Source organism: Phyllobates terribilis, unplaced genomic scaffold (genome assembly GCF_046119375.1).
Source record: "Phyllobates terribilis strain yellow unplaced genomic scaffold, ASM4611937v1 Scaffold_17__1_contigs__length_24005725, whole genome shotgun sequence".
Taxonomy (NCBI): Eukaryota; Metazoa; Chordata; class Amphibia; order Anura; family Dendrobatidae; genus Phyllobates; species Phyllobates terribilis.
The window spans coordinates 18454339-18481018 of NW_027362777.1; the positions used below are offsets into that span (position 1 = coordinate 18454339).

The 26680-nt window shown below is 45.2% G+C and overlaps 1 protein-coding gene across 1 annotated transcript in view; it reads left to right on the forward strand.

Annotated features, from left to right (window-relative positions):
• LOC141176233 (gastrula zinc finger protein XlCGF66.1-like) overlaps positions 1–25655 on the forward strand; it is a 39742-nt gene extending 14087 nt beyond the window's left edge. The window contains exons 3-8 of the mRNA XM_073660217.1: positions 20588–20737; positions 20867–21067; positions 21142–21265; positions 21349–21446; positions 21643–21733; positions 24933–25655. Of these exons, the coding sequence (XP_073516318.1) occupies positions 20645–20737; positions 20867–21067; positions 21142–21265; positions 21349–21446; positions 21643–21733; positions 24933–25534 (1209 nt within the window). The 5' untranslated portion in view covers positions 20588–20644 and the 3' untranslated portion in view covers positions 25535–25655. The remainder of the gene's footprint in view (positions 1–20587; positions 20738–20866; positions 21068–21141; positions 21266–21348; positions 21447–21642; positions 21734–24932) is intronic.
• Positions 25656–26680: the final 1025 nt, after the last annotated feature.

The window sequence follows — 26680 nt, forward strand, 5'->3', positions numbered from 1 at the left end:
GTGGTATTGGATAATTTGCCTTCTCCAGTAATATTGGGGTTACCCTGGTTAAAATTGCACAATCCTGTACTGGATTGGTCTACCAATGAAATTAAGTCCTGGAGCCCTAAGTGTTATGACAAGTGTTGTAACGGGCGCATTGCTGCTGTGGATAGAGGGGAATTGCCTGTACCTATTCAGGATTTTTGGAGAGTTTTTTCTGAGGAGGAGTCGCAGGTTTTGCCTCCCCATAGAGACTATGATTGTACCATTGAATTTATCCCTGGAGCGACTCTTCCTAAGAGTCGTTTATTTAATCTTACTATTCCTGAGAGAAAGGCTTTGGAGGAATACATACAGACAAGCTTGGCCGCTGGTCACATTAGGCCTTCCAAGTCTCCTGTGGCTGTTGGTTTTTTTTTTGTAAAAAAAAAAGATGGCGTTTTACGTCCTTGTCTGGACTTTCGTGAGATTAATAAAATTACTGTACGCAATCCATACCCACTGCTATTGATTCCCGATTTATTTAACCAGTTAGTGGGGGCCAAGTGGTTCTCTAAAATTGATCTCCGGGGGGCATACAATTTGTTGTGCATGAAGGAGGGTGATGAATGGAAGACTGCTTTTAACACTCCTGTGGGTCATTTTGAGAATCTGGTTATGCCTTTTGGTCTCACCAATGCTCCAGCATTTTTTCAGAATCTTATTAATGACATCCTTAGACCTTTAATCGGCAAAGATGTGGTTGTGTATTTGGATGACATTTTGATTTATTCGCCGGATCTGGAGTCTCATTGGCGGAGCGTACGTGAGGTATTACAGTTATTAATGGACAATTCGCTTTTTGCTAAGCTGGAGAAATGTGTGTTCGCTGTACAGAGAATTAGTTTTTTGGGCTACATTGTCTCCAGTGAAGGTTTTGAGATGGACCCGGTTAAAGTTCAGGCTGTACAGGAATGGCCCAGGCCTATTGGTTTGAAATCGATACAGAGGTTTTTGGGTTTCGCCAATTATTACAGAAAATTCATAAAAAAAATTTCTATTATTGTCAAACCGCTGACCGATCTCACCAGGAAAGGTGCTAATGCGGTTCAGTGGACATCTGAGGCCATTGAAGCTTTTGTGTTTTTAAAGGAGAGGTTCACCTCTGCTCCCATCCTTATGCAGCCTGATGTGACTAAGCCGTTTTTGGTTGAGGTTGATGCTTCTTCGGTGGGGGTTGGTGCGGTGTTGTCTCAGGAAACCAAGGATGGAGTACATCCCTGTGCCTTTTTTTCAAAAAATTTTTCCGAGACTGAACTTAATTACGATATTGGTAATCGGGAATTGCTGGCGATTAAACTCGCATTTGAACACTGGCGTCACCTCTTGGAAGGTGCTGAATTTCCCGTTCAGGTTTTCACTGATCATAAAAATCTGATCTATCTTGATGCTGCCAAGCGCTTGAATGCCCGTCAGGCTAGGTGGGCACTTTTTTTCTCGCGGTTTAATTTTTACGTTACTTACATCCCAGGTACCAAGAATGTTAAAGCGGATGCTTTGTCTCGCAGCTTTTCTCCCATGGTCGGTGTTGAGGAGGAGGAGGAGAGCATTTTACAAGAAGGTGTTGTGATTGCTGCTTTGGACTCCGTTTTGGAGGATGAGATTCTTAAAGCACAGGAGAATGCCCCATCTAACACTCCCCATGGGAGGTTGTTTGTGCCTAGGACCTTTAGGAGAGATTTGTTTGTTGAGTGTCATGAGTCTCGGTTGGCAGGTCATCCAGGAATTTCTGAGACCAAGAGACTTGTGGGTCGCAGTTTTTGGTGGCCTGGATGGCAGAAGGAAGTCATTAAGTGGGTGCGCCAATGTACTGTGTGTGCAAGATCCAAGTCTTCGCATGCTCCTGCTGCGGGGTTGCTTTGCCCTCTGGAGGTTCCTAGTGCACCTTGGACACATCTGGCTATGGACTTTATTACTGACCTTCCTCCCTCTGAAGGTTTCACGGTCATCTGGGTGGTCGTGGACCGTTTTAGCAAGATGTGTCACTTGGTTCCCTTCATCAAACTGCCTTGCGCTAAGACACTCGCTAAGGCCTTTGTCAAGGAGATTGTCAGACTACATGGTGTTCCTACTGACATTGTTTCTGATAGGGGACCTCAGTTCGTGGCTCGTTTTTGGCGTGCCTTTTGTGACAGGTTGGGAGTTCATTTGTCGTTTTCATCCAGATATCATCCTGAGTCTAATGGCCAGACAGAAAGGAAGAACCAGGATGTTGAGCAGTTCTTGCGTTGTTTTGTGGCAGACAATCAAGAGGGGTGGTCTGAGTTTCTGCCACTTGCTGAATTTGCTCTTAACAACCATACATCCTCTTCTGCTGGGTGTTCGCCTTTTTTTTGTTGTTCTGGGAGACATCCGTCTTTTGGGTCATTTTCCAAATTGGTTTCGGCTGTGCCTGAGGAGGAGAGTTTTTCCGGTGATTTGGAGAGAGTTTGGACGGATGTGCGTGGTAATCTTCAGGAGGCTAACAAAAAATCTAAGAGGTACTTTGATAGGAAACGGCAAGAGGTTTTGTTTGCTGTTGGTGACATGGTTTGGTTGTCCTCTAAGAATCTGCGATTGAGGATTCCTTCTAAAAAAAATTGGGTCCCAAGTTCGTAGGGCCCTTTAAGGTACTTCAGATAGTTAACCAATCTGCTGTTAGGCTGGAGGTTCCTACGTCCTGGAGGATTAATCCGGTGTTTCATGTTTCTCTGTTGAAAAAAGCTGATGTGTCGGATGGTGACGCCTCTGCCACTGTTCCTCCGGTGGTGGAGGACGGGGAATATGAAATTTCCCGCATCCTAAATTCTAGACGGTATAGAGGGAGTTTGCAGTATCTCGTCGCTTGGAAGGGTTTCGGACCTGAGGATAACTCATGGGTGAGGGCGGATGATGTTTGTGCCCCCAGACTTGTCCGAGCGTTTCACAGGAGGTTTCCTGGTAAGCCTGGGCCTAGGGGATCCGGAGGATCCTCTTAGAAGAGGGGGTACTGTTACAACTCTCCTGTTAGTTTTTTTTTAGTTTGCTGGTCACATGACCATTTTGCCTATTTAATCCGGCTCCGCCCTCCTGGCTTTGCTGGACTTCATTTATATTTACTACTGTTGAGCTAGCTTGTTGCTCTATTGCCGTTCTCTGTTAGTTTTGCTAGGTCTTCTGACCTCTATGCTTTTTGTTGTGTGTTTGTCTTTGACTGCTACTATTTCTGCTAGGAGGTGTCCAAATTATCCCAGTCCCTAGATCTTGTAGGGATCCCTCCCCCACATCTATAGGTCTGCGTTCAGACTAGCCGAGGACTTTAGCGGGTCTGATCGCAGGATCAGGTTCCCCGTTACATCGTAGGGATCTAGTTTAGTTCTATTGTAGGGACAGATCTCCTGCCTTTCCTTAGTTTCTGTAGCAGATCATAACAATTCCCCTGTGTTGTCTTCCCCTTTTGTCTTTAGAGTGCTAGTGGAGGTTGACTAGTGCTCATCTCCTTCCACTCCCTGAGGCTGTATAGGGACGTTAGGGGGAGACAGGGTGACACTAGTCCAGATTAGAAGGTCACCTCTTCCCCCTTTTCCCTACTGTCTGGGCTTCCTTTCCCCTCTGTGTTGCACTCACACCTGTTGTGACATTATAACCGGCCGAGCACATTTTGGGAAAAAAAAAACGACACAAGATTGACACTTTGGTTTTTTTCTTTGTGTGTTTTTGGGTATGCACCATTTTTTTTCCTTACTCCCTTTAGTATGGGATCAGTTGCAGAGCCATGGCCTGTCCAGCCTGAACCCAAGGTTGCCCTCCCAGACAGGTTTTCAGGGGGTAGGGACAAGTTTTTTTGTGTTTAAGGAGGCATGCAAATTGTACTTCAAACTTCGTCCCTACTCCTCCAGTAATCAGGAGCAACGAGTTGGTATTGTGATCTCTCTACTGCAGGGCGATCCTCACTCATGGGCATTTTCGTTACTGCTGGACTCAGTTTGTCTCCAGTCTGTGGACGGGTTTTTTGGAGCTCTTGCCCTCATCTATGATGACCCTGACCAAGTCGCCTTGGCTGAGTCTAAGCTACGTCACCTTCAATAGGGGACTTGGTCAGTGGAAACGTACCGTTCGGAATTCCGTAGATGGGCTACGGATTCCAAATGGAATTACTCAGCCCTTAAGTCAATTTTGTGAGGGGCTAACGAAAGGTTGAAAGATGCCTTCCCTGTATATGATACCCCTCAGTCCTTGGAGGCTGCCATGTCTTTGGCAATACGTCTGCAAAGCGCCTTCGGGATAGACCTCCTTCTCCGGGGCCTTTTTCTCGGGGTTGTGTACCTTTTGCCAAGGGAGCGGTCTGGGGGTGAACCAGTACTGGGGGAGGTGGAGGAACCTATGCATTTAGGGGGTGTCACTACATCATACAGTACAGACCAAAAGTTTGGACACACCTTCTCATTTAAAGATTTTTCTGTATTTTCATGACTATGAAAATTGTACATTCACACTGAAGGCATCAAAACTATGAATTAACACATGTGGAATTATATACTTAACAAAAAAGTGTGAAACAACTGAAAATATGCTTATATTCTAGGTTCTTCAAAGTAGCCACCTTTTGCTTTGATGACTGCTTTGCACACTCTTGGCATTCTCTTTATGAGCTTCAAGAGGTAGTCACCGGAAATGGTCTTCCAACAATCTTGAAGGAGTTCCCAGAGATGCTTAGCACTTGTTGGCCCTTTTGCCTTCACTCACTCCAAACCATCTCGATTGGGTTTAGGTCTGGTGACTGTGGAGGCCAGGTCATCTGGCGTAGTACCCCATCACTCTACTTCTTGGTCAGATAGCCCTTACACAGCCTGGAGGTGTGTTTGGGGTCATTGTCCTGTTGAAAAATACATGATGGTCCAACTAAACGCAAACCGGATGGAATAGCATGCCGCTGCAAGATGCTGTGGTAGCCATGCTGGTTCAGTATGCCTTCAATTTTGAATAAATCCCCAACAGTGTCACCAGCAAAGCACTCCCACACCATCACACCTCCTCCTCCATGCTTCACGGTGGGAACCAGGCATGTAGAGTCCATCCGTTCACCTTTTCTGCATCGCAGAAAGACACGGTGGTTGGAACCAAAGATCTCATGTTTGGACTCATCAGACCAAAGCACAGATTTCCACTGGTCTAATGTCCATTCCTTGTGTTCTTTAGCCCAAACAAGTCTCTTCTGCTTGTTGCCTGTTCTTAGCAGTGGTTTCCTAGCAGCTATTTTACCATGAAGGCCTGCTGCACAAAGTCTCCTCTTAACAGTTGTTGCAGAGATGTGTCTGCTGCTGGATCTCTGTGTGGCATTGACCTGGTCTCTAATCTGAGCTGCTGTTAACCTGCGATTTCTGAGGCTGGTGACTCGGATAAACTTATCCTCAGAAGCAGAGGTGACTCTTGGTCTTCCTTTCCTGGGGCGGTCCTCATGTGAGCCAGTTTGTTTATAGCGCTTGATGGTTTTTGCAACTGCACTTGGGGACACTTTCAAAGTTTGCCCAATTTTTCGGACTGACTGACCTTCATTTCTTAAAGTAATAATGGCCACTCATTTTTCTTTACTTAGCTGCTTTTTTCTTGCCATAATACAAATTCTAACAGTCTATTCAGTAGGACTATAAGCTGTGTATCCACCTGACTTCTGCACAACACAACTGATGGTTCCAACCCCATTTATAAGGCAAGAAATCCCACTTATTAAACCTGACAGGACACACCTGTGAAGTGAAAACCATTTCCGGTGACTACCTCTTGAAGCTCATCAAGAGAATGCCAAGAGTGTGCAAAGCAGTCATCAAAGCAAAAGGTGGCTACTTTGAAGAACCTAGACTATAAGACATATTTTCATTTTTTTCACACTTTTTTGTTAAGTATATAATTCCACATGTGTTAATTCATAGTTTTGATGCCTTCAGTGTCAATGTACAATTTTCATAGTCATGAAAATACAGAAAAATCTTTAAATGAGACAGAGTGTCCAAACTTTTGGTCTATACTGTACATCTCCCCAGAGATTCGCAAGAAAAAAGGCGTATGTTTTTTTTGTGGGAAAAAGGGACACTTTGTTGGGATCTGTCCTTCAATTCCTAAACAAAAAGACTCAATTAACTCTCGGTAGTCTGGAGTTGGATAAACAAGGCGTGCATTTGTGGCCAAACTGCAGTTCCCACTTTGGGTCAGCATGGTTGATGCTGAGTTTGTGAAAACTCATGATCTCGCTTGCTGTGCTTTAGCTGAACCTATTTCCATCTTTGCCATTGACTCTGCGCCACTTGCAAAGAAAGCATTTACTCAGATTGTACATAATGTGAAACTGAGGGTGGGGTCAGTTCATTGTGAAATCATTCCTTGCTATGTTTTGGAGAATCTCCCTACTCCGATTGTTTTAAGTATCCCTTGGCTTGTTAAACATAATCCATTGGTGGATTGGCAAACCGGGGGAGATTATTGAATGGGGAGATTACTGCCATGAGAACTGTCTGAATGTTTCCATTGGTGCTGTCTCTACAGAGTTTCTGCCTGCTTTTCTGTCTGGTTTTGAGAACGTTTTTTCTGAGAAGGGGTGTCAGGATTTGCCTCCTCATCGTGCTTATGACTGTCCTATTAACCTGACCCCCGGAGCTAAACTACCCAAGTCCAGACTGTATAATCTTTCTGCCCCTGACAGACAAGCCATGAAGGATTTCATTGCGGAAAGTCTGGAGAAGGGACATATCAGACCCTCATCTTCGCCCGTGGTGGCAGGGTTCTTTTTTTATGAAGAAAAAAGATGTCGGTCTACGTCCTTGTTTAGATTTCCGAGAATTAAATCAAATTACCATCCGTGATCCATACCCTCTTCCTCTGATTCCTGATTTGTTCAGCCAGGTCGTGGGAGCTAAGGTATTCTCAAAGTTAGATTTAAGGGGAGTCTACAATCTGGTTAGAATCAGAGAAGGGAACGAATGGAAGACAGCGTTCAATACCACGTAAGGACATTTCGAGAGTCTGGTTATGCCTTTTGGCTTGACCAATGCACTTGCGGTATTCCAGCATTTCATAAATGATATTTTTCATCGTTTGGTGGGGAGGTTTGTGGTGGTGTATCTGGACGATATTTTGGTTTATTCATCTGATTTTGAGACCCATTGGGGGCATGTCAAGCAGGTTCTCCAAATAATAAGGGATAACAAACTCTATGCCAAACTAGAGAAATGTGTTTTCGCTGTTCAGGAGTTGCAGTTTTTGGGGTACTTGTCATCTTCATGTTTTCGGATGGATCCGGAGAAGATCCATGCAGTCCTTGACTGGGAACGTCCCGAGAACCTGAAGGCGCTACAACGTTTTCTGGGCTTTACTAATTTTTACAGGAAATTCATCCAAAATTATTCTGTTGTAGTGAAACCCCTTACTGACATGACTAAGAAGGGGTCTGATTTTTCCAAATGGTTGGATGCTTCCCTCCAGGCTTTTTCTTCCTTAAAGAATCATTTTGCCACTGCACCTATACTTAGTCAACCCGATGTTTCTCAACCCTTTATTGTAGAGGTCGATGGTTCAGATGTTGGGGTTGGGGGCTTTGTTGTCTCAGGGTTCATCCCCTGGTAAATGGCGTCCATGCGCCTTCTTTTCTAAAAAATTGTCTTCAGCTGAGAGAAATTATGAAGTGGGTAATAGGGAACTTTTGGCGATCAAATTGGCGTTCGAGGAATGGTCACACTGGTTGAAGGGGGCTGTCCATCCTATTACTGTTATGACAGGATCTTATGGTCAGTAATATCCCCAGTCAGCTAAACGTCTCAACCCTAGGCAAGCCAGATGGTCTCTGTTTTTTACTAGGTTCAATTTTGGTGTCACTTTTTGTCCAGGGGTCAAAAACGTCAAGGCTGATGCTTTGTCCCGAAGCTTCCCTGGTGGTGGTGACCATGAGAACCCTGCCCCGATATTACAGAAAGGGGTAGTCATTTAGGCTCTTTTTTCCCCTTCTCCCATGACAGCACCACCTGAGAGAGGGTATCCGCCCACCAAGGACAGGAACCTACTGAATAAAAAGGCGATACCTCTCCTCCGCATCAGTTTTTGGTTCCTGTCCCTGATGGGAGCCTCACCAGGTGGTACCTCACGTACCTGGATTATGGACGGTGCGGCCTGGAGGCCATGGAAGCAGCAGATGGTCCCTGTTCCCAGCCCGTCTGGCTGCTGCCCGGGTCTGCGTGTGGGGAGGAGGTGCTGTTTTCCTTCGGATGCCTCCCCGCGTGCGCCGGGGCCTGCGGCCGGGTCTGCGCCTCGCAAAGATGAACTGAGCGCGCCGGCCGGCAGGTCTTCCGGGCTGCGCACGTGGGGGTCGCGTCACACCCTCAGACGGATCGCGCCGGAAGTCCGGGCTGCGCACGCGCGGGGTGCTGACGCGCCCTATCACGGAGTGCGCCGGAAACCGGGTCTGCGCATGCGCGGGTGGGAAGCTGTCATCCCGCTGCAAGCGCGCCGGGTGCCGCTGGGCTGCGCACGCGCAGAGGCAGGTGGATCTGCGGGTAGCGCGCCAGCTGGCTAAAATTAAAAAAAAAAAAAAAGGAAAAAGAGAGATGAGCACGCTGCCGGAAGGGGAGGAGCCTAAAGGAGGTGGAGCCCTACTGCTTTTAAGGATGGGGAGCAATCAGGATGGCGGTGTCTGCATCCCCGCCATGATGAATGAGGAACCGCAGTCACCTGGGCAGCAGCTGTCACCGCCACAGGAAGTACAGCAGCAGCCACAGCCATCAAAGCAGCGCAAGCAGCTCAAACAAATGGAACGGGAATCTTCCCATCGACAAAGTCATAGCAGTGAGGGGCGTACGAGTTCCGGCAAGACTGGTCAGAAAAGACTTCGTCAGTCCACCTCCGCCAGATGGGAGCCCTCATGTGAACGGCAACCACCGCCTCCGGTACCCTAGTCTGAACGGCAGTGTGGTGAGTGATCTTCGTGAAAGTCTCACCTTGAATAATGTGCTCTTCTCTCTCTCTCTCTCTTTTCCTCCTTCTTCTCCTTTTATTTCTTGGGGCAGGAGGCGAAGAAGTGTAGTGCTAAAAAATAAAAACAGGGAGTGTGCTTTATGCAAAATCGGTCTTCCCACCTCCTATGCCAAAAACCTATGCTCAAGAGCTGGCCAGGAGATGTGCAGTCAAAGTCTAAACTGTGCTCAATCCCTTGTGAGGGGGACTTCTTGTTCGGCAAAGGTCTAGATGACATCCTAGATAAAGCCGCAGACAAAAAACATGGATTTCCCACGGTGTCTGGTTCCCGATTTAACAGTTCCTTTCGGAAGAGAAAATACAGCCGCAGTAAAGCTCCCAGAGACCAAGGTAGCTGGAAAGACCGAAAGCCGTATAGCAGAGGCTTCATGTTTGGGGGTCCCTCCTCCGAGAATAAGAAAGCCCCTAAGTGACAGTTCCCCCCAGGTGGGAGGAAGATTGTCCCACTTCCTGCCTGCCTGGAAGAAAATTTCATCCAATTCTTGGATCTTAGGGATAATCAGGAGGGGGCTCACACTAGAGTTCAAGAGCAGGCCCAAGAACACTGTCAAAATATCAGCCCCCAGAGGTTTAGTGGAACAGATAGCCTTACAGCAGGAAGTTCTCTCTCTGCTCAGGAAAGGAGTTCTGGTGGAAACACCTGCACCCGAGCAAGGAAGAGGATTCTATTCGACCCTCTTCCTAATAAAGAAGCCGGACGGCTCCTTCAGGACCATTGCGAACTTAAAGAGACTGAACGACCATTTAATCTACAGGCCTTTCAAGATGGAAACAATAAAATCAGCCATAAAGATGTTATTTCCGGACTGTTTTATGTGCGTCCTCGATCTGAAGGACGTCTACTACCACGTCCCGATTTTGCCAGATCATCAACAGTTTCTAAGAGTAGCTGTACAATTCGGCAGGCACGTAAGGCATTTTCAGTTCGCAGCTCTTCCCTTTGGCATTTCCATGGCGCCGAGAGTCTTCACAAAAATCATTCTGGAGGTCACAGCGCACTTGAGGGAAAGAGATATTTTAGTCATCCCTTATCTGGACGACTTCTTAGTAGTGGGCAGATCAAGTCAACTCTGTGCTCTAGCCCTGGCGGACGTCATGGCCAGTCTAAGACGCCTAGGTTGGCTGTTAAATCTGGAGAAGTCAAGGCTGGAACCAAAGAGGGTTCAGTCTTTCCTGGGTCTCATTCTGGACTCGGAAAACCAAACCTGTCTTCTGCCAGAGGAAAAGAAACTGAAGATCAGATCCCTAACATCTCAGATTGTCAGCAATCCGACCATCACCCTGAGGAGTGCAATGTCTCTGTTGGGTACAATGACGTCTTGCATTCCGGCGGTTCAGTGGGCCCAGCACCATTCCAGATGTCTTCAACAGGAGATTCTGGCAGCGGACAGGCGGCTCAAAGGTCGCCTGAATGGGAAAATATCTCTTCCAGATGTTGTGATCAACTCCCTGGACTGGTGGACATCTCCGGTCAACCTATCTTTGGGGGTTCCTTGGACCTTCCAGGTGTCGGATACAATTACAACAGACGCAAGTGCGGAAGGTTGGGGAGCTCACCTAAGGGATCGTTCTGTACAAGGCCTCTGGTCGGACAGCGAGACAAGCCTCTCTTCCAACATGAAAGAGCTGTTGGCAGCCAGAAACGCGCTAAAAGAATTCAGTTCTGTTCTTCAGGGTCCTCACGTCAGGATAATGTCAGACAACAGATCAACAGTCGCCTACATAAATCATCAGGGGGGTACCAGGTCTCTCCCTCTGATGTTAATAGCGGATCAGATCTTCAGGTTTGCCGAGAGTCGGCTGGTTACGCTCTCGGCACTGCATATAAAAGGGGAAGAGAACATAAAGGCCGATTTCTTGAGTCGTCACATCTTGAAACAAGGAGAGTGGGAGTTGAATCCAGCCGTTTTTCAGCAGATTGTGGATCGGTGGGGACAGCCCCAGATAGATCTGTTTGCAAACAGACACAATCGGAAGACCGAAACCTTTTGCTCCCTGAATCCAAAAGAGGGGGCGTTTGCGGTGGACGCGCTGCAGATTCAGTGGGATTTCACTCTAGCATATGCCTTTCCCCCTTTAGTACTGATCCCTACTATCCTGAGGAAGATCCGAGAGGAACGGGCGAGGGTTATATTGATCGCCCCGTTCTGGCCCAAGAGACCATGGTTCACTTGGATGAAGAGAATGTCCCAAGCAGATCCATGGGTTCTTCCGGACATCCCGGATCTCCTCAGGCAGGGCCCAGTCTGTCATCCCCAAAGAGCGGGCCTGCATTTGACGGCTTGGATTTTGAGAGGTCGCTATTGACGCAAAGGGGGTTTTCTCCAGATCTTGTTACTACCCTTCTAGCAAGTAGAAAGCCGATAACAACTAGAATCTATGGTAGAACCTGGGCTAAGTTCTTGTCTACCTCGGGTCAGTCTGCCAAAGGGAGGGTTCCTATTGAGGCCATACTAGAATTCCTCCAGAAGGGGTTAAACATGGGACTAGCCACCAGTACTCTTAAGGTACAGGTATCTGCTCTGGGGGCACTGTATAATTATGACTTGGCAGCAAATAGATGGATCATTAGATTTATTAAAGCCTGTCATAGATCCAGACCTATTCCTGTTCCAAGAATGCCTCCTTGGGACCTTAATTTAGTTCTGGAAGCATTAACCAAACCTCCCTTCGAGCCCTTAGAGAAAGTTTCAGAAAAAATCTTAACTTTAAAGACTGCGCTATTGGTGGCCCTGACATCAGCTCGTAGAGTCAGTGACTTACACGCACTATCCATTAACCATCCATTCACTCAAGTATGTATGGATAGAGTAATCTTAAGACCAGACCCGGCCTATCTTCCAAAGGTAGCCTCCAAGTTCCATAGGACTCAAGTAATCACTCTCCCTTCCTTCTATCCTAATCCTAGGGATTCTGAGGAATATAAGCTTCACACCTTAGATGTTAGGAGGGTGTTAGTCCAGTATTTGGAAGTGACAAAAGCCTGGAGAAAGAGTGACGCTTTATTTATATCCTTTCAGGGGGCTAGGAAAGGACTTAAGGTTACAAGGGGGACCATAGCTAGATGGGTCAGGGATACTATTACCTTAGCCTACTCTTCTAGCAATCTGCCGGTTCCTGAGAACCTGAAGGCCCATTCCACCAGAGCGGTAGCTGCTTCCTGGGCTGAGAAGGCGGATGTGCCCATCGACATTATATGTAAGGCGGCAACTTGGTCATCCCCTGCTACATTTTACAAACATTACCGTCTTGACCTTTCCTCTTCTACTGATCTGTCCTTTGGTAGAAGGGTGTTGCAAGCGGTGATCACTCCCTCTGGTATTTAATCTCTATAAATCTCTCAGGTGGTGCTGTCATGGGAGAAGGGGAAAAGATCCTAGTTACTTACCGGTAACGGGATTTTACAGAGCCCATGACAGCACCCTATTAATTCCCTCCCCTTTATCACTGTGGTGTGCACTTTTTTTTTTAAGGTGTTTAGTACATATGTTGAGGTGGTGGTTATGTATTAACCTGTCTTCGGAGGCCCTCTCATGCTCTGAAACAAAAAACTGATGCGGAGGAGAGGTACCGCCTTTTTATTCAGTAGGTTCCTGTCCTTGGTGGGCGGATACCCTCTCTCAGGTGGTGCTGTCATGGGCTCTGTAAAATCCCGTTACCGGTAAGTAACTAGGATCTTTCCTGAACTGGAGGGTGAGGTGCTGGAGGCTCAGAGGGACGTCCCTGCTTCCTGCCCTTCACGAAAGTTATTTGTACCACCTGATCTGCGCTGTAAAGTAATCAAAGAACATCATAACTCTGTGCTTGCTGGGCATCTAGGGGGTAAAGCAACCGCGGACCTCCTCTCTCGTCATTTTTGGTGGCTGGGGTTGCATCGGGATGTAATTGAACGCGTATCTGCTTGTACGATTTGCGCGCGTTATAAGGTTTCGCACACCTGTCTGTCTGGTACTCTTCTTCAGTTACCTATCCCTAGCAGGCCATGGACATACTTGTCCATGGATTTTATTACTGACCTACTGGTTTGTACAGGCAAAACGGTGGTTTTGGTAGTAGTAGATAGGTTCAGTAAAATGATTCACTTCATTGCTTTACCTGCTCTTCCCAATACTAAGACACTGGCTCAGGTGTTCATAAATGAGATTGTGAAGCTTCACAGGGTTCCCTCTGATGTGGTGTCTGATCAGGGGAACCCAGTTTGTTTCCAAGCTCTGGAAGGGATTCTGTTCTCGACGGGGGTGCAGCTGTCCTTTTCCTCTGCCTTTCAACCTCAGTCGAATGGTCAGACGGAGTGAGTCAATCAGAACTTAGAGGCATACCTCAGGTGTTTTGTCTCCGAAAATCAGGAGGATTGGGCACCCTACTTACCGCTGACAGAATTTGCCATCACCGTTTTTCGGTACATATGGTTATCATCCACAGTTTTGTACTTTCAGTGGGGGAGGAGCTTCTGGAGTTCCTGAAGAGGAACGGTTTGCTTCGTCGCTCTCCTCGGTGTGGCAGGGTGTTCTGTGTAATTTGAAGACCATGGGTGACAGGTATAAACATATGGCTGACAGAAAACGCTTGCCAGGTCCGGACCTCAATGTGAATGACTTTGTGTGGTTGTCTAAAAAAAATATAAGATTGAAAGTTTCTTCTTGGAAGCTGGAACCTAGGTTTATTGGTCCCTAAAAAAATTACCGCCGCCATTAACCCAGCAGCGTTTTGTCTTTACCTTCCTCGGGCCCTTAAGGTTCACAATGTGTTCCACAGGTCCTTACTCAAAAGGTACGTAGAACCTCTTAAGCCCTCACCTCTACCACAGCCCCCAGTAATGGTTGATGGTAATTTGGAGTTTGAGATTTCGAGAATAGTAGATTCTCGTCTCCAACATCATTCTCTACAATACTTGGTGCACTTAAAAGGCTACAGTCCGGAGGAGAGGACGTGGGTTTCAGCGTCAGAGGTGAACGCTCCCAGATTGGTTCGCTCTTTTCACACCTCTTTTCCTGAGAAACCCGGTCCTGAGTGTCTGGAGGCCACTCGTAGAGGGGGGGGGGGTACTGTCACGGGTGTGTCAGAGGTGACAGACAGTCGCCCTGCAGGGGTTTGCAGGAGATCTCCACGTTTGGCAATGCAGACAGCTGCCTAGATGGGAGGCTGTGTTTAGAACCCAGCTTCTACCTCCCTTTAGTCTGGGTGTATATATACCTGGTGTGTCTAGGTTGGCGTCGCCGGGTATACTCATTTCTACTTGGAACTTGGCTGAATCAGCATCACGTCCTCTTTGGAGTTTTGAGGCCGTGTGCCCTGTTGGAGTTTCTTCTAAAGCAAAGTTGTAATTCCCCTGTGTTGTCTTCCCCTTTTGTCTTTAGAGTGCTAGCGGAGGTTGACTAGTGCTCATCTCCTTCCACCCCCAGCTATAGCCTTACGCCAGGGATAGTTGGGTGAGGCACGTGATGGGCGACAGCTGCGGAGGCTGTATAAGGGACATTAGGGGGAGACAGGGTGATGCTAGTCCAGATTAGGAGGTCACCTCTTCCCCCTTTTCCCTTGTGTCTGGGCTCCCTTTCCTTTGCCCCTCTGTGTTGCACTCACACCTGGCGTGGTTCTCTGTGTTGCACTCACACCTGGCGTGACATCGGGACACCCTATTAGTGAGACACATGAACAGTGCACATTGAGGTGAAACAAGAGACCTCTCCTTTTGCATCATTGAGGTGGTTAAACCCAATGTGAGAGGTGGTGATCTCAATAGATGTATCCTCAAAAAGGAAAGTGAGCGGATTTCCAGACTGGATTCACTAGCCCCTAAGGGACTGAATGAGCAAATTTCCTATGCCTGTTTTGTATGAATACAGACCCATTCTGGATTACATTTTTGGATTTTATACTCTACCCATTGCTACTCAGTTCCCTGTGAATATGGTTCACATATTGTTTTACTTCATCAAGAGATCTGAGCTTCTCTATCAGAATTATTTCTTATCAGTTATATCTCACTTATACTATTTAGTAACTAACAAGTGTGGTGTTCCTAGTGTATCTCTAATTATGCAATAGGGGTCAAATATGACCATTTAGGAGTATACTGTGGGCCACCATCCCATACATTTGGTAGTGATAAAGTAGATCCACATGCCGATTGCATGATGGGAGGATGTGCAATACTTGTTTTTAGTCTCCCATGAAACTGATCTCAGAGAGAGGATTTTTCTGTTGGTGGAATGCAATCCAATACCATATGCGCTCCAGTGTGGAACGCAGACATCTGGGCATGCGCATTTGTGGACAATGATCCTAGATGGAATGATGACTACGGGCATGCGCAGTCACAGGTACGAGTCGCGCGGCAGCAATCAGTTTATCTGGTGTTTCAGCAAAAAGCACGTCACTTCCGGACATGCACACTAGGTGATGGACATTATTGCAGACAGATTCTATTCTGTATATCCTGTGACAATTCATCTCTAGGAATGGGAATGGGTCTCCTAGTCTGGGGGGGGATTTGGATGAAGTGGGATATTTAAACATGGACACCTGGCTATTAGGGGCACTATGCTGAACATCATGAATTATCATGCCTCTATCAAGCCTCCTAATGAACCTGTTGAGAAAATGCGTTGAGGCGGATTATTGAAACATTCTCTGAGTACCATACCCTTTCCTTTATACATATTGTAGGGGTTTTACTCACTGGGGCACAATGGGAGGAAAGCAGGAGGCATGTTCCTTTAAAAGTTCATGTGCGTTTATTACTTCATAAACCCAGAAGCCAAACAGAAAAGCAAATAGCCTTTAGATCAGGCAAACAAAGTAAATGTCCTTAGCAGGTCTCTGCTCAGCCAGGCCTGTGTGGCTCACAAGCTGGGGTAGCGTCCAGTGTCCTGGCTTGGTCTGAAGACAAACATACACAGGAGGCCTTCTACCTCCAAACACACAGACCATGTGCCAAACAACAGCCTCCATTTTATAGGCTGTTAACCACACAAGAGGTGAGGTATGTGGGTAGCTGGACCTGCCCATTCTCTCCTAGCTACCCGTAACCCGGCTCCCAGGTGCACCAAACCATCCTCTTAGTACTTATCTACCCTAGAGAAACAATCCGGGTTACATCACAGAGACCAGCCATCTCTATGACCCATGCCTCCCATTGACTATGCAACCATTAGCCACCTTACAGTACCTTGATACATATCTGGTTTTATGATTACCCCACGGCTGATGAAAGGGAATCTGTCAGCCCCTGGAACTAATCTGACCTCTAATATTGGCATACAGGTGATAGAAATGTGAATCTATACATCTATGCCTCATATTTTAACAAGAGGAAAACAGAGTCATCTTGGTTTAAAAAGAGACACATATTTTATTGACACAATTGATTAAAACAAGTATATAATCAGAATAGAGAACAATATGAATAATAAGCAAGTGAAGAGCAAGGTGGACAATGAAATATCCGAATTAGCCAAAACGGACCTGCCTCAGTACTAGATGCTCAATCAAATAAACGCAACTCTATAGCTGGAAAAAGGTTTTTCCATCGAAGTAGAAAAACGCTGCACCTAAAATTCTTGACCAGTAGAGTATAAGTAATAGGCATAAAAATTTGTTTAAATAGGGTACAATATCATGTCAAGATTGATAAGCTATTATAAAACCGAACACATGGTGGCGCACTCTACAGTGCACTGCAGAGAAAAGAAAAAAGAAAAGCAGCAAAGCCAAGCTTATCAATTAAAGTGCAGCATGCATATTTGTATTAATACGGAGTTGGGTAAATAGGAGAGCACCTCCACACATTCCCTTCCCTCCCCCTACCCCCCACTCCTACCAAAAGAGAGGAGAGGGAAGTGACCTCTTAAGCATATTTGAGCAGAGTGCCAAAGGAGATGTGTCACTATAAATGGGCATGAGGGAGATATATCTCTTACCAGGAGTGGTGGTGGGCGGTCAGTGGGTAATTCAGAAAAACCACGTGCGTCCCCGACGCGCGTTTCGCGGCAGCTAGGGCCGCTTTCTCAAGGGGTGGTGACAGTAGTGGGGAGAAGAGACCCTTTTGAACCGTTGGCGCCGGTCACGTGAACGCTCACGTGACCAATCGCACGTGTGATGGGGGCGTGTGCGGGTGTCCCAGCGACGCGAAACTGGCGCATGCGCCCGCCGAGACCCACGTCAGACAACGCCCCCAAGCCGTCAAGAAACCACCGCGCACGCGCGGGCACGCCGCTCAAAGGGCGGGGATGCCCGACCGTGCGCGGACGTCATGCAGACAGCTGGGGGCGTGTCCAACGGCAGGGAGGCCGGCGCATGCGCACCACGTCACAGGACAGCAGCACTCGCCTAAAGATTATATGTGCACAAGAAAGAAAAGACAGAACAGGAATAAAACAGGAGATTTCATATTATAGCACAATATCCATGACAGTTTGTCCATCAGTGGCCCTTTTCTTTGTCTTTTTCCCCTCATTCTGTCATCCCATCCTTCATTTCCTATGGAGCATCTGCATCACACAGTCATTTTGAATAGGTAAAGATCGGTCCAATAAGGTGCAAAGAAGAAGAGTTATGCACTATCTGAAAAAAAACTGAAAGAATATATAAACCAATTAAAAATGAAAAATAAATTAAAAACAAAAAACAAAAAGTAGACCCCAACCTAAACGTGTATATCCCTCGGGCACAGTGAGGGTAGAGAGGAGGGGATCATTGTATGAAATGGGATCAACTATAAATAATTTAATTTCATAAAAAGGAGGAGAAAGAAAGGGACTCATTTAGTCCACGGGGTGACAATGTCCCAAGTGTCACTATCCATTTAGCTTCAACCTGCGCCAAAATCTTTTTGACATTGCCACCCCGCGCACCCAAATGTATCACGTCTATCCCCCGCACTTTGAAACAGCGAGGGTCGCAATTATGGACAGCCCTAAAGTGCCTGGGAATGCTTTTGAGTTCATTGACATCAGTCGCTGTCCTGGCCGCACCAATGTCGCGCACATGCTCACGCACACGTATTCTCAGTTCTCTGGATGTAAGTCCAATATAGATTAAGGGGCAATCACACGTGGCATAATATATGACATTACTAGTGCCACATGAAATGTAGTGTCTTATTTTGAAATGTCTGTTGCCATCTGAGGACGTGAACGTGTTGCTGCGCGCGACATTGGTGCAGGCAAGACAACGACCGCAGGGAAAAGTTCCAAGGGTCGGTCCACGAGAACCAAAAGGATTTGGTTGTATCGGAACATAGTGGCTCGAGACTAGGAGGTCTTTAAGATTTTTGGCCTGTCTCGGGGTCATAAGGGGACGATCCCCAAGAATTGGTCCCAGGGAGGGGTCGGTTGCCAAGATGTCCCAGTGCTTGGTCATGATCTTCCTCATATTTTCCCACTCATGGTTCTAATTAGAAATGTACCGAATTTTTGCTTGTCCGGTCTCCAACCCCTTAATGGCGTTCGAGTATAATAAATTGTTACGTGGGGTTCGCCTAGCCCTATCGTATCCATGCTTAATACATCTGTTGCTGTATCCTCGTTGTTTAAATCTGAGCTTCAAGTCCACGGCCTGACGCTCAAATTTAAGGTCAGAGGAGCAGATCCGCCTCGCCCTCAGGAACTGCCCAACGGGGACGGCCCTTATAGTAGTTGGATGGTGTGCCGTGTCAGCGTCGCTGGGACACCCGCACACGCCCCCATCACACGTGCGATTGGTCACGTGAGCGTTCACGTGACCGGCACCAACGGTTCAAAAGGGTCTCTTCTCCCCACTACTGTCACCACCCCTTGAGAAAGCGGCCCTAGCTGCCGCGAAACGCGCGTCGGGGACGCACGTGGTTTTTCTGAATTACCCACTGACCGCCCACCACCACTCCTGGTAAGAGATATATCTCCCTCATGCCCATTTATAGTGACACATCTCCTTTGGCACTCTGCTCAAATATGCTTAAGAGGTCACTTCCCTCTCCTCTCTTTTGGTAGGAGTGGGGGGTAGGGGGAGGGAAGGGAATGTGTGGAGGTGCTCTCCTATTTACCCAACTCTGTATTAATACAAATATGCATGCTGCACTTTAATTGATAAGCTTGGCTTTGCTGCTTTTCTTTTTTCTTTTCTCTGCAGTGCACTGTAGAGTGCGCCACCATGTGTTCGGTTTTATAATAGCTTATCAATCTTGACATGATATTGTACCCTATTTAAACAAATTTTTATGCCTATTACTTATACTCTACTGGTCAAGAATTTTAGGTGCAGCGTTTTTCTACTTCGATGGAAAAACCTTTTTCCAGCTATAGAGTTGCGTTTATTTGATTGAGCATCTAGTACTGAGGCAGGTCCGTTTTGGCTAATTCGGATATTTCATTGTCCACCTTGCTCTTCACTTGCTTATTATTCATATTTTTCTCTATTCTGATTATATACTTGTTTTAATCAATTGTGTCAATAAAATGTGTGTCTCTTTTTAAACCATGATGACTCTGTTTTCCTCTTGTTAAAAAATGTTACTTTTGAGTCGGTATTTGAGGGTGTTGGGGGGGATTTAGTTCCCTCGCCCACACTCAATTTCTAATATTTGGGCTATTTTGCTAATTATCTATGCCTCATATTAGAGGTCTGTTTGCTGAGAAATGGCTTTTTATTCAGTGAAGATTCTGATGCTTGCTGGCCGTGGGGAGTGGATTCCCTTTAATAAATACTCACTTAGCCCCATTCTTCATGCAGATACTTATGAATCCAGGACCTATGAGATTTTTACCATTTGATAGTTGGATAGTTAGGGGTGTATCATCCATAGCAGCAGCCCACAGGGCGACTATGGTGCCCGTGAAAAAAAACACAGAATTTGAGCTTGGTTTAAGTTGGTATCCATGCAGCACATAAATGCATGTTTACTATGGCCATAAATCAGAAAAAAACCTATAAGAAGAAAAAGGATCATAAACCCTGCTGTGAATAAATAAAAAGCAAAAGTGCATTTAAATAAAATAGGGTTCTTAGCAACACTGTTTTTGATCAAAAATAGCATGAAAGCTATCCCAACCATGGTAAAATGAACCCATTCAGGATAGTCCTACTCTGCTTAATATTAAAAACCTTACCATGTATCAAAGCCTCAAACTTCTGAGTGTGAATCAGACATGAGATCTAATGTGATAGAAGATTACAGTCCGAGGAAGACGGGAAATATTCATATAGACGACCGGTGGTGATGTAGTCAGTGAAGAACTCTGGCTAAATATGTTTCTAGAGCCGCAGTAGAAGATAAAGATGTCGTCCTCATCATGAAGTAGTTATTTCTCATGTTACGTGTAATGAATATCTCCTGCAGTATTACTAATACCGATTCCAGTGTCGGTAAATGAGACGAGAATTAGCTTTATGGAAGATGAGTCTATGAGAAACGTGTTCAGCTGCCGACTCCGAGGAAGAAACTGCTTGTTGTCTGTGGCCTAAAATATATAGGTTTTATTACTAGATGTAAAGCAGAAAACTAAATACTGTAAAATAATATATCTCCTCATATGTTTCCCTTATTATCTCCAGTAATTGTATTATTACACAGGATTTTTATGATGTTACATCGGCTCATTATCTTCTCATTCAGGTCCCTACAATATCAGATCCTCTCAGTGAAGATCTTCTATTTAAGAGAATTTTCCTTATGGACCCATCAAAGATGGATATGGATAGAGACAAGATGGCTGAGAGGATATTACACCTCACCCTAGAGATCCTCTTCCGGCTTACTGGAGAGGTGAGAGATTCTGATGACGTCACATTACATCATTCTTATCTATGGGAATAACAGATGGACAGAACTGGAGAGGTGAGGACTCTGGAAATGTCTGCAGTGAGATTTATTAATGTGTCTCTCCATAACCAGGATTACACAGTAGTGAAGAAGACCTCTAGTGGGCGCTGTCAGACCTCTAGTGAGCGCTGTCAGGACCCTGTGTCTGAGGGATGGGAAAGACCCCTCAGCCCAAACTCAGGGCCTCCACCTCACCCCCTGATACATGAGGGCATCAATGACCAGAAGATCCTAGAACACACCTACAAAATGATTGAGTTGCTGACTGGAGAGGTGACACTGCTGGGACATTATACAGTAATGCTATGAAAGGATCGGGGGAATGATGGTATCATTGTATGTGTCAGGTTCCTATCAGATGTCAGGATGTCACTGTCTATTTCTCCATGGAGGAGTGGGAGTATTTAGAAGGACACAAAGATCTGTACAAGGACGTCATGATGGAGGTTCCCCAGCCCCTCACATCACCAGGTAATAGACAGGACTAAATACACACGGCCTATAATTATCTATATGTAAAGAATGAATCCAGTCCCTGTATGTGTTTCCTCCAGATCTATCCAGTAAGAGGACAACACCAGAGAGATGTCCCCGTCCTCTTCTTCCACAGGACTGTAAACAAGAAGATCCCAATGTTCCCCAGGATCATCAGGTAGATGGAGAGAAGGTGTCATGAGATCTCCCCTATGATGTGTAGACGGCTGTAAAGGTCTTGTGTTCCGTCTTGTTTTATCCACCATTATTATGTTTTCTATTTGTGCAATGAGAACAGTGTAGATGGCAGGATTAGAGCTGATCATAGATGTGACTTCTACATCTTTCTGTGACTTTTATAATATTTGTTTCAGGGTAAAGATCTGACCCATATTAATACTACAGAGACATATGTGAGGGGTGATGAGCGGTGTAAAGAGGAGATTCCTACATATGACTACCCAGGTGAGTAGTGACCACTAAATGCAGAGAAGTCACAGATTCTTCTCAGTCACCGGCTGTGGCTGCTTTATCGGTTGTGTAGTCCGGCTGTATCACAATCGTGTGATCACCATTTTGCCTCTAGACCACAACATTCTCTTCCACCCAAAACTGTTCAAATGATTTTGGGCATTGAAACCCTTTTCCATAGAACTTACAACCTGGAGGATCCACCTACCCCCTGTGATTAGGAGACGCTACCTGCCCAGATCTGTAAATCACAAAGCCAGAAAATCACTTGAAGAAAAATATTATGATGGGTCTGTAAGAGAAAGTGGAGGGTAATGATGGTGTTGGCTTCCTAGATCGATGATATCTTATTGGATGAATCTCCCTTCTCCCCCTTCTGTGCTGCTGAATGTGCCCATATGGTCCCGTCTTTCTGGCCAAACTTTACCTTTATGATCTACAACATTAAATGTGCAGTGAGGCCAAGTGTGAATTTCTGTACAATAACAACAGAGTCTCCCTTTATCCTGAGTTTTCAATTTCTTTTAAAACCGACTAACTTCGAACCAGATTGTGATAAACTAAACAAAAAAAAAATTACACCTGTGCCATGATATATCTTTAATAGTGATGAGCGAGCATGCGTTATTCGGGCTTTACGAGTGTTGTTATGTTTTCGTCACTCAGTGCTCATGATTTGTGACTGTTTGACAGCTTGAATACATGTGATGAATGCCTGTTTCTTAGGCATTCCTCACATATTAAAGCTGTCAAACCGTCGCAAATCATGAGCATTGAGTGACGAAAACATAACGCCGGAGCACCGCTGAAGATACTCGGCGAGCACCCGAGCATGCTCGCCGAAAGGGTTAACAGAACATACTCGCTCATCACTAATCTTTAAGCTAAATTTAAGACACCTCATCTCTGCACTATTATAAAAGTTCTCTTTGAATGTCTAATATTTCTTTTTGACACTCATCTGACAGAAAATATTGTCCCTTACGATAGTTTAGATTCCCAAGAGCCACCGAGCCCCATACTCTAATTACCCCAGAGAGGTTTCACCACTAGTTACTCACTACTTAGTGATGAAGACAGTCGAGTTTGGTCATTTCAGTAGATGTGTTATTGTCTATACTCACAGTTTTGACTATAGTACTTAGTGCCCAAAATAGTCTGATTTAACCCCTTCCTGCAGACAGTCTTGTGTTCCTATCTGGGCCCATTCTTCAAATCTGACGTGTGTCACTTTATGTGGTGATAACTTTGGAATTCTTCACAAAGGATAATAGGAAACAAATGGACCTTACAAATTATTTTCCACCTTCTCTTGAATCTGACAATACCCTATATACGGTTGTACACTACTGTCTGGGCACATGGCAGGTTAAGAAGGGAAGGAGTGACATTTAGCTATTTGAATGCAGATTTTGCTGGAATAGATTGCAGACACAATGTATTGGGGGCACTGTTCGTTGTCATCTGGCAGCTCAAAAGATGGCTACCACAAACAGGCTTGGCGCTATCTACTCCATTTTCCAGATCTCAGGGTTTGCCTTGCTCATCATCCTTTAACCCCTCTACATGGATTTGGACTTGGACAGAGACCCCCTAAGCTTGGGCCACAGTGTTACCTAATGTTCTGTGGTGTGAGATGGCAAGAAGAATAGTCAGATAGCCGGGTCAGAACATGGAGGTCATAGAAAATACAAAATCAGATGACACAAGAGTAGTCAGTAAACGGGCCGAGGTCACAACAGAAACAAATACACAAGCCGGGAGCTGAGCACAGAGGACTGAACCAGAGGAGAACAAGGCTGGATCTGGCAGCTTCCAGCAATATGCTTCCAGCTTTAGTAGGGTGTGGTGTTTTCCAATTGGCTGAAGTAGATTACTTCAGCTGGACCGCTCACACACCCATATTGCCAGACAGGATGGTACTACAGGTACAGGTACCATGCACCCTAATCTTAGTGGCTGGACAGAGCCTGCGCTGCCCAGAGCTTCTGGTTCTGACGTCTCCTCCATCACCAGCGCCGCCTGCAGGATGAATAAGGCGGCTCCTGGTGAGAGAAGCAGACGTCACAGGAGCAGATCCCAGAGGAGATGGGACCCACTATGTGACCAAAATGCAGAAAACCAGAGCAGTAGAAATCCCCATAAAGTGACTCCATTTTGGAAATTATAACCCTCAGTGAAATAATCTATAGGAGTAGTGACTATTTTGAATCCACAGGCACTTTCCGGAAATTAGCGCGCAGTGGATGATGGAGAGTGAAAATTACAAATATATCATTTCAATACCCAACACATAGTGCCCAGATTGTGCTCCAGGAGACACACACCGTAAATTAAGTGGGTTCTTCTCACTATAGTAATGCCAAATACATGGATGCTAAATGTGGTTTGGGCACACTGCAAGGCTCAGAAGTGAGGGGGAGATCTGACTTTGGGAGAGTGGATATTGCTGGATTGGTTTATGGAAGCCATGTTGCTTTTCAAAAGCCTTTGAGCCACTAATAATGTGGAAACCTCTATTTTTCCATTGGCAGAGGATGGACCTGAGTGGGGACTTGTTTTTTGTGAGATGAGTAGAAGTTTTTATTGATATTATTTTTGCCTACATAACATTGTTTGGTGGCTTTTTATTCCATATTTGGGAGGCAGAATGAACAAACAGTTGAACACCACGCTCTACTGCTCCATCCTATGAGGTTTTCTATTAGACTGTGAACTGTTATTGTCTTGGTGAATAATGATGGCTAACATAGGACAAAATTTAAAAAAAAAATCACAGAAAAATATACATCCTTACTAACACCAATAATCGTACCAATTCATGGAGGGGGTAGTTGCCTAGTATTAAAGATGCACACAGATGAAGCCCATCACACAGGTAAGTTTGATGCACAGTGTCTGCCTTACTATACTGATGATGTCCATACTGGGTAGGAAGGCTGCCCAGCACTATATAAGTGCACCCCACATGGACAGACAACCCAGTACACCCAACCAACACTAAAATGCTAATGCATTTGTTATCTGATTTAGTATTGGTAAGGCTGATTTTTTTCTGTGATATGTTTTCTTGGTAGTTAATGATACTTTTACATAAAGTGCATTTTTATGGAGAGTTTAAGTAGAAATATTCAACAATATAAATTTTAAGGATATGTTATTCATAAATAATAATTGGTTTTATTTTTGGCAGATGACTGTACCAGGAGATCAGAGAGACAGCTGACATCTTCAATTTTTAAATCAGATGATCTTGAGATCACACAAGATACAATTGAAGTGAATGCCATTACTCCAGATATACCATCATCCCTTCACAGCAAAGATCTGTCATCTGATCCTTTGAAACAGGTCCTGTCTTCTAATTCATTACAAACTACTAAGGAAAATCAAAGTCACAAAATAAGCATTAAAAAACAAACTGCTCCTAAAACAAAGAAGCTATTTTCATGTTCAGAAAGTGGAAAATGTTTTACAGAGAAATCAAGTTTAATCAGACATCAGATAACTCACACAGTGGAGAAGCCTTTTTCCTGTTCAGAATGTGGAAAATGTTTTAGCCGGAAATCAATTTTTGTTGCGCACAAGAGAATTCACACAGGGGAAAAGCCTTTTTCCTGTTCAGAATGTGAGAAATGTTTTAACCAGAAATCAGATTTGGTTGAGCACCAGAGAACTCACACAGGGGAGAAGCCGTTTTGCTGTTCAGAATGTGGAAAATGTTTTAGCTGGAAATCAGTTTTGGTTGAGCACAAGAGAACTCACACAGCGGTGAAGCCTTTTTCCTGTTCATAATGTGAGAAATGTTATAACCACAAATCAGATTTGGTTGAGCACCAGAGAACTCACACAGGGGAGAAGCCTTTTTGCTGTTCAGAATGTGGAAAATGTTTTAGCCAGAAATCAATTTTGGTTGCGCACAAGAGAATTCACACAGGGGAAAAGCCTTTTTCCTGTTCAGAATGTGGGAAATGTTTTAAACAGAAATCAGATTTGGTTAAGCACAAGAGAACTCACACAGGGGAGAAGCCTTTTTCCTGTTCAGAATGTGGAAAATGTTTTAGCCGGAAATCAATTTTGGTTGCGCACAAGAGAATTCACACAGGGGAAAAGCCTTTTTCCTGTTCAGAATGTGGGAAATGTTTTTTCCAGAAAGCGCATCTTGATAGACATCAGATAACTCACACAGGGGAGAAGCCTTTTTCCTGTTCAGAATGTGAGAAATGTTTTAACCAGAAATCAGATTTGGTTAATCACCAGAGAACTCATACAGGGGAGAAGCCTTTTTCCTGTTCAGAATGTGGAAAATGTTTTAGCCAGAAATCAGTTTTGGTTATACACCAGAGAAATCACACAGGGGAGAAGCCTTTTTGCTGATCAGAATGTGGGAAATGTTTTAGCCGGAAATCAGATTTGGTTATACACCAGAGAACTCACACCCATGAGAAGCCTTTTTCCTGTTCAGAATATGGGAAATGTTTTGTGCAGAAATCATCACTTCTTAGTCACCAAAGTATTCACACAGACGAGAAGCCATTTTCATATTCTTAATATGGGAAATGGTTTACACGGAAATCAACTCTTAATAAACTTCAGAGAAGTCACACAGGGGAGAAGCCTTTTTAAGATTTTTAACCAAAAATTGTATCTTCATAAAGGGGTTGTCCACTACTAGGACAACTCCTTCTCATTCCTCATGTTTGGCCTTGTTAAAATAAAAACACTCATATGCACTTACTCTTCTGGCATCGTTCCATTGGTGTCACAACTTGCGTTTCCGTAAGGCTGTTACATCACACAAGATTGTTACATCACACAATCCTGCTTCCAATCAACGCCACCTTCAGACGTATTGTACATCAACAGGAAGGACATGGCCTGGACATAGCACCAAGAGAACGCACACACTGAAAGCACTCTCTTCAGACCATGTTCTTGGGG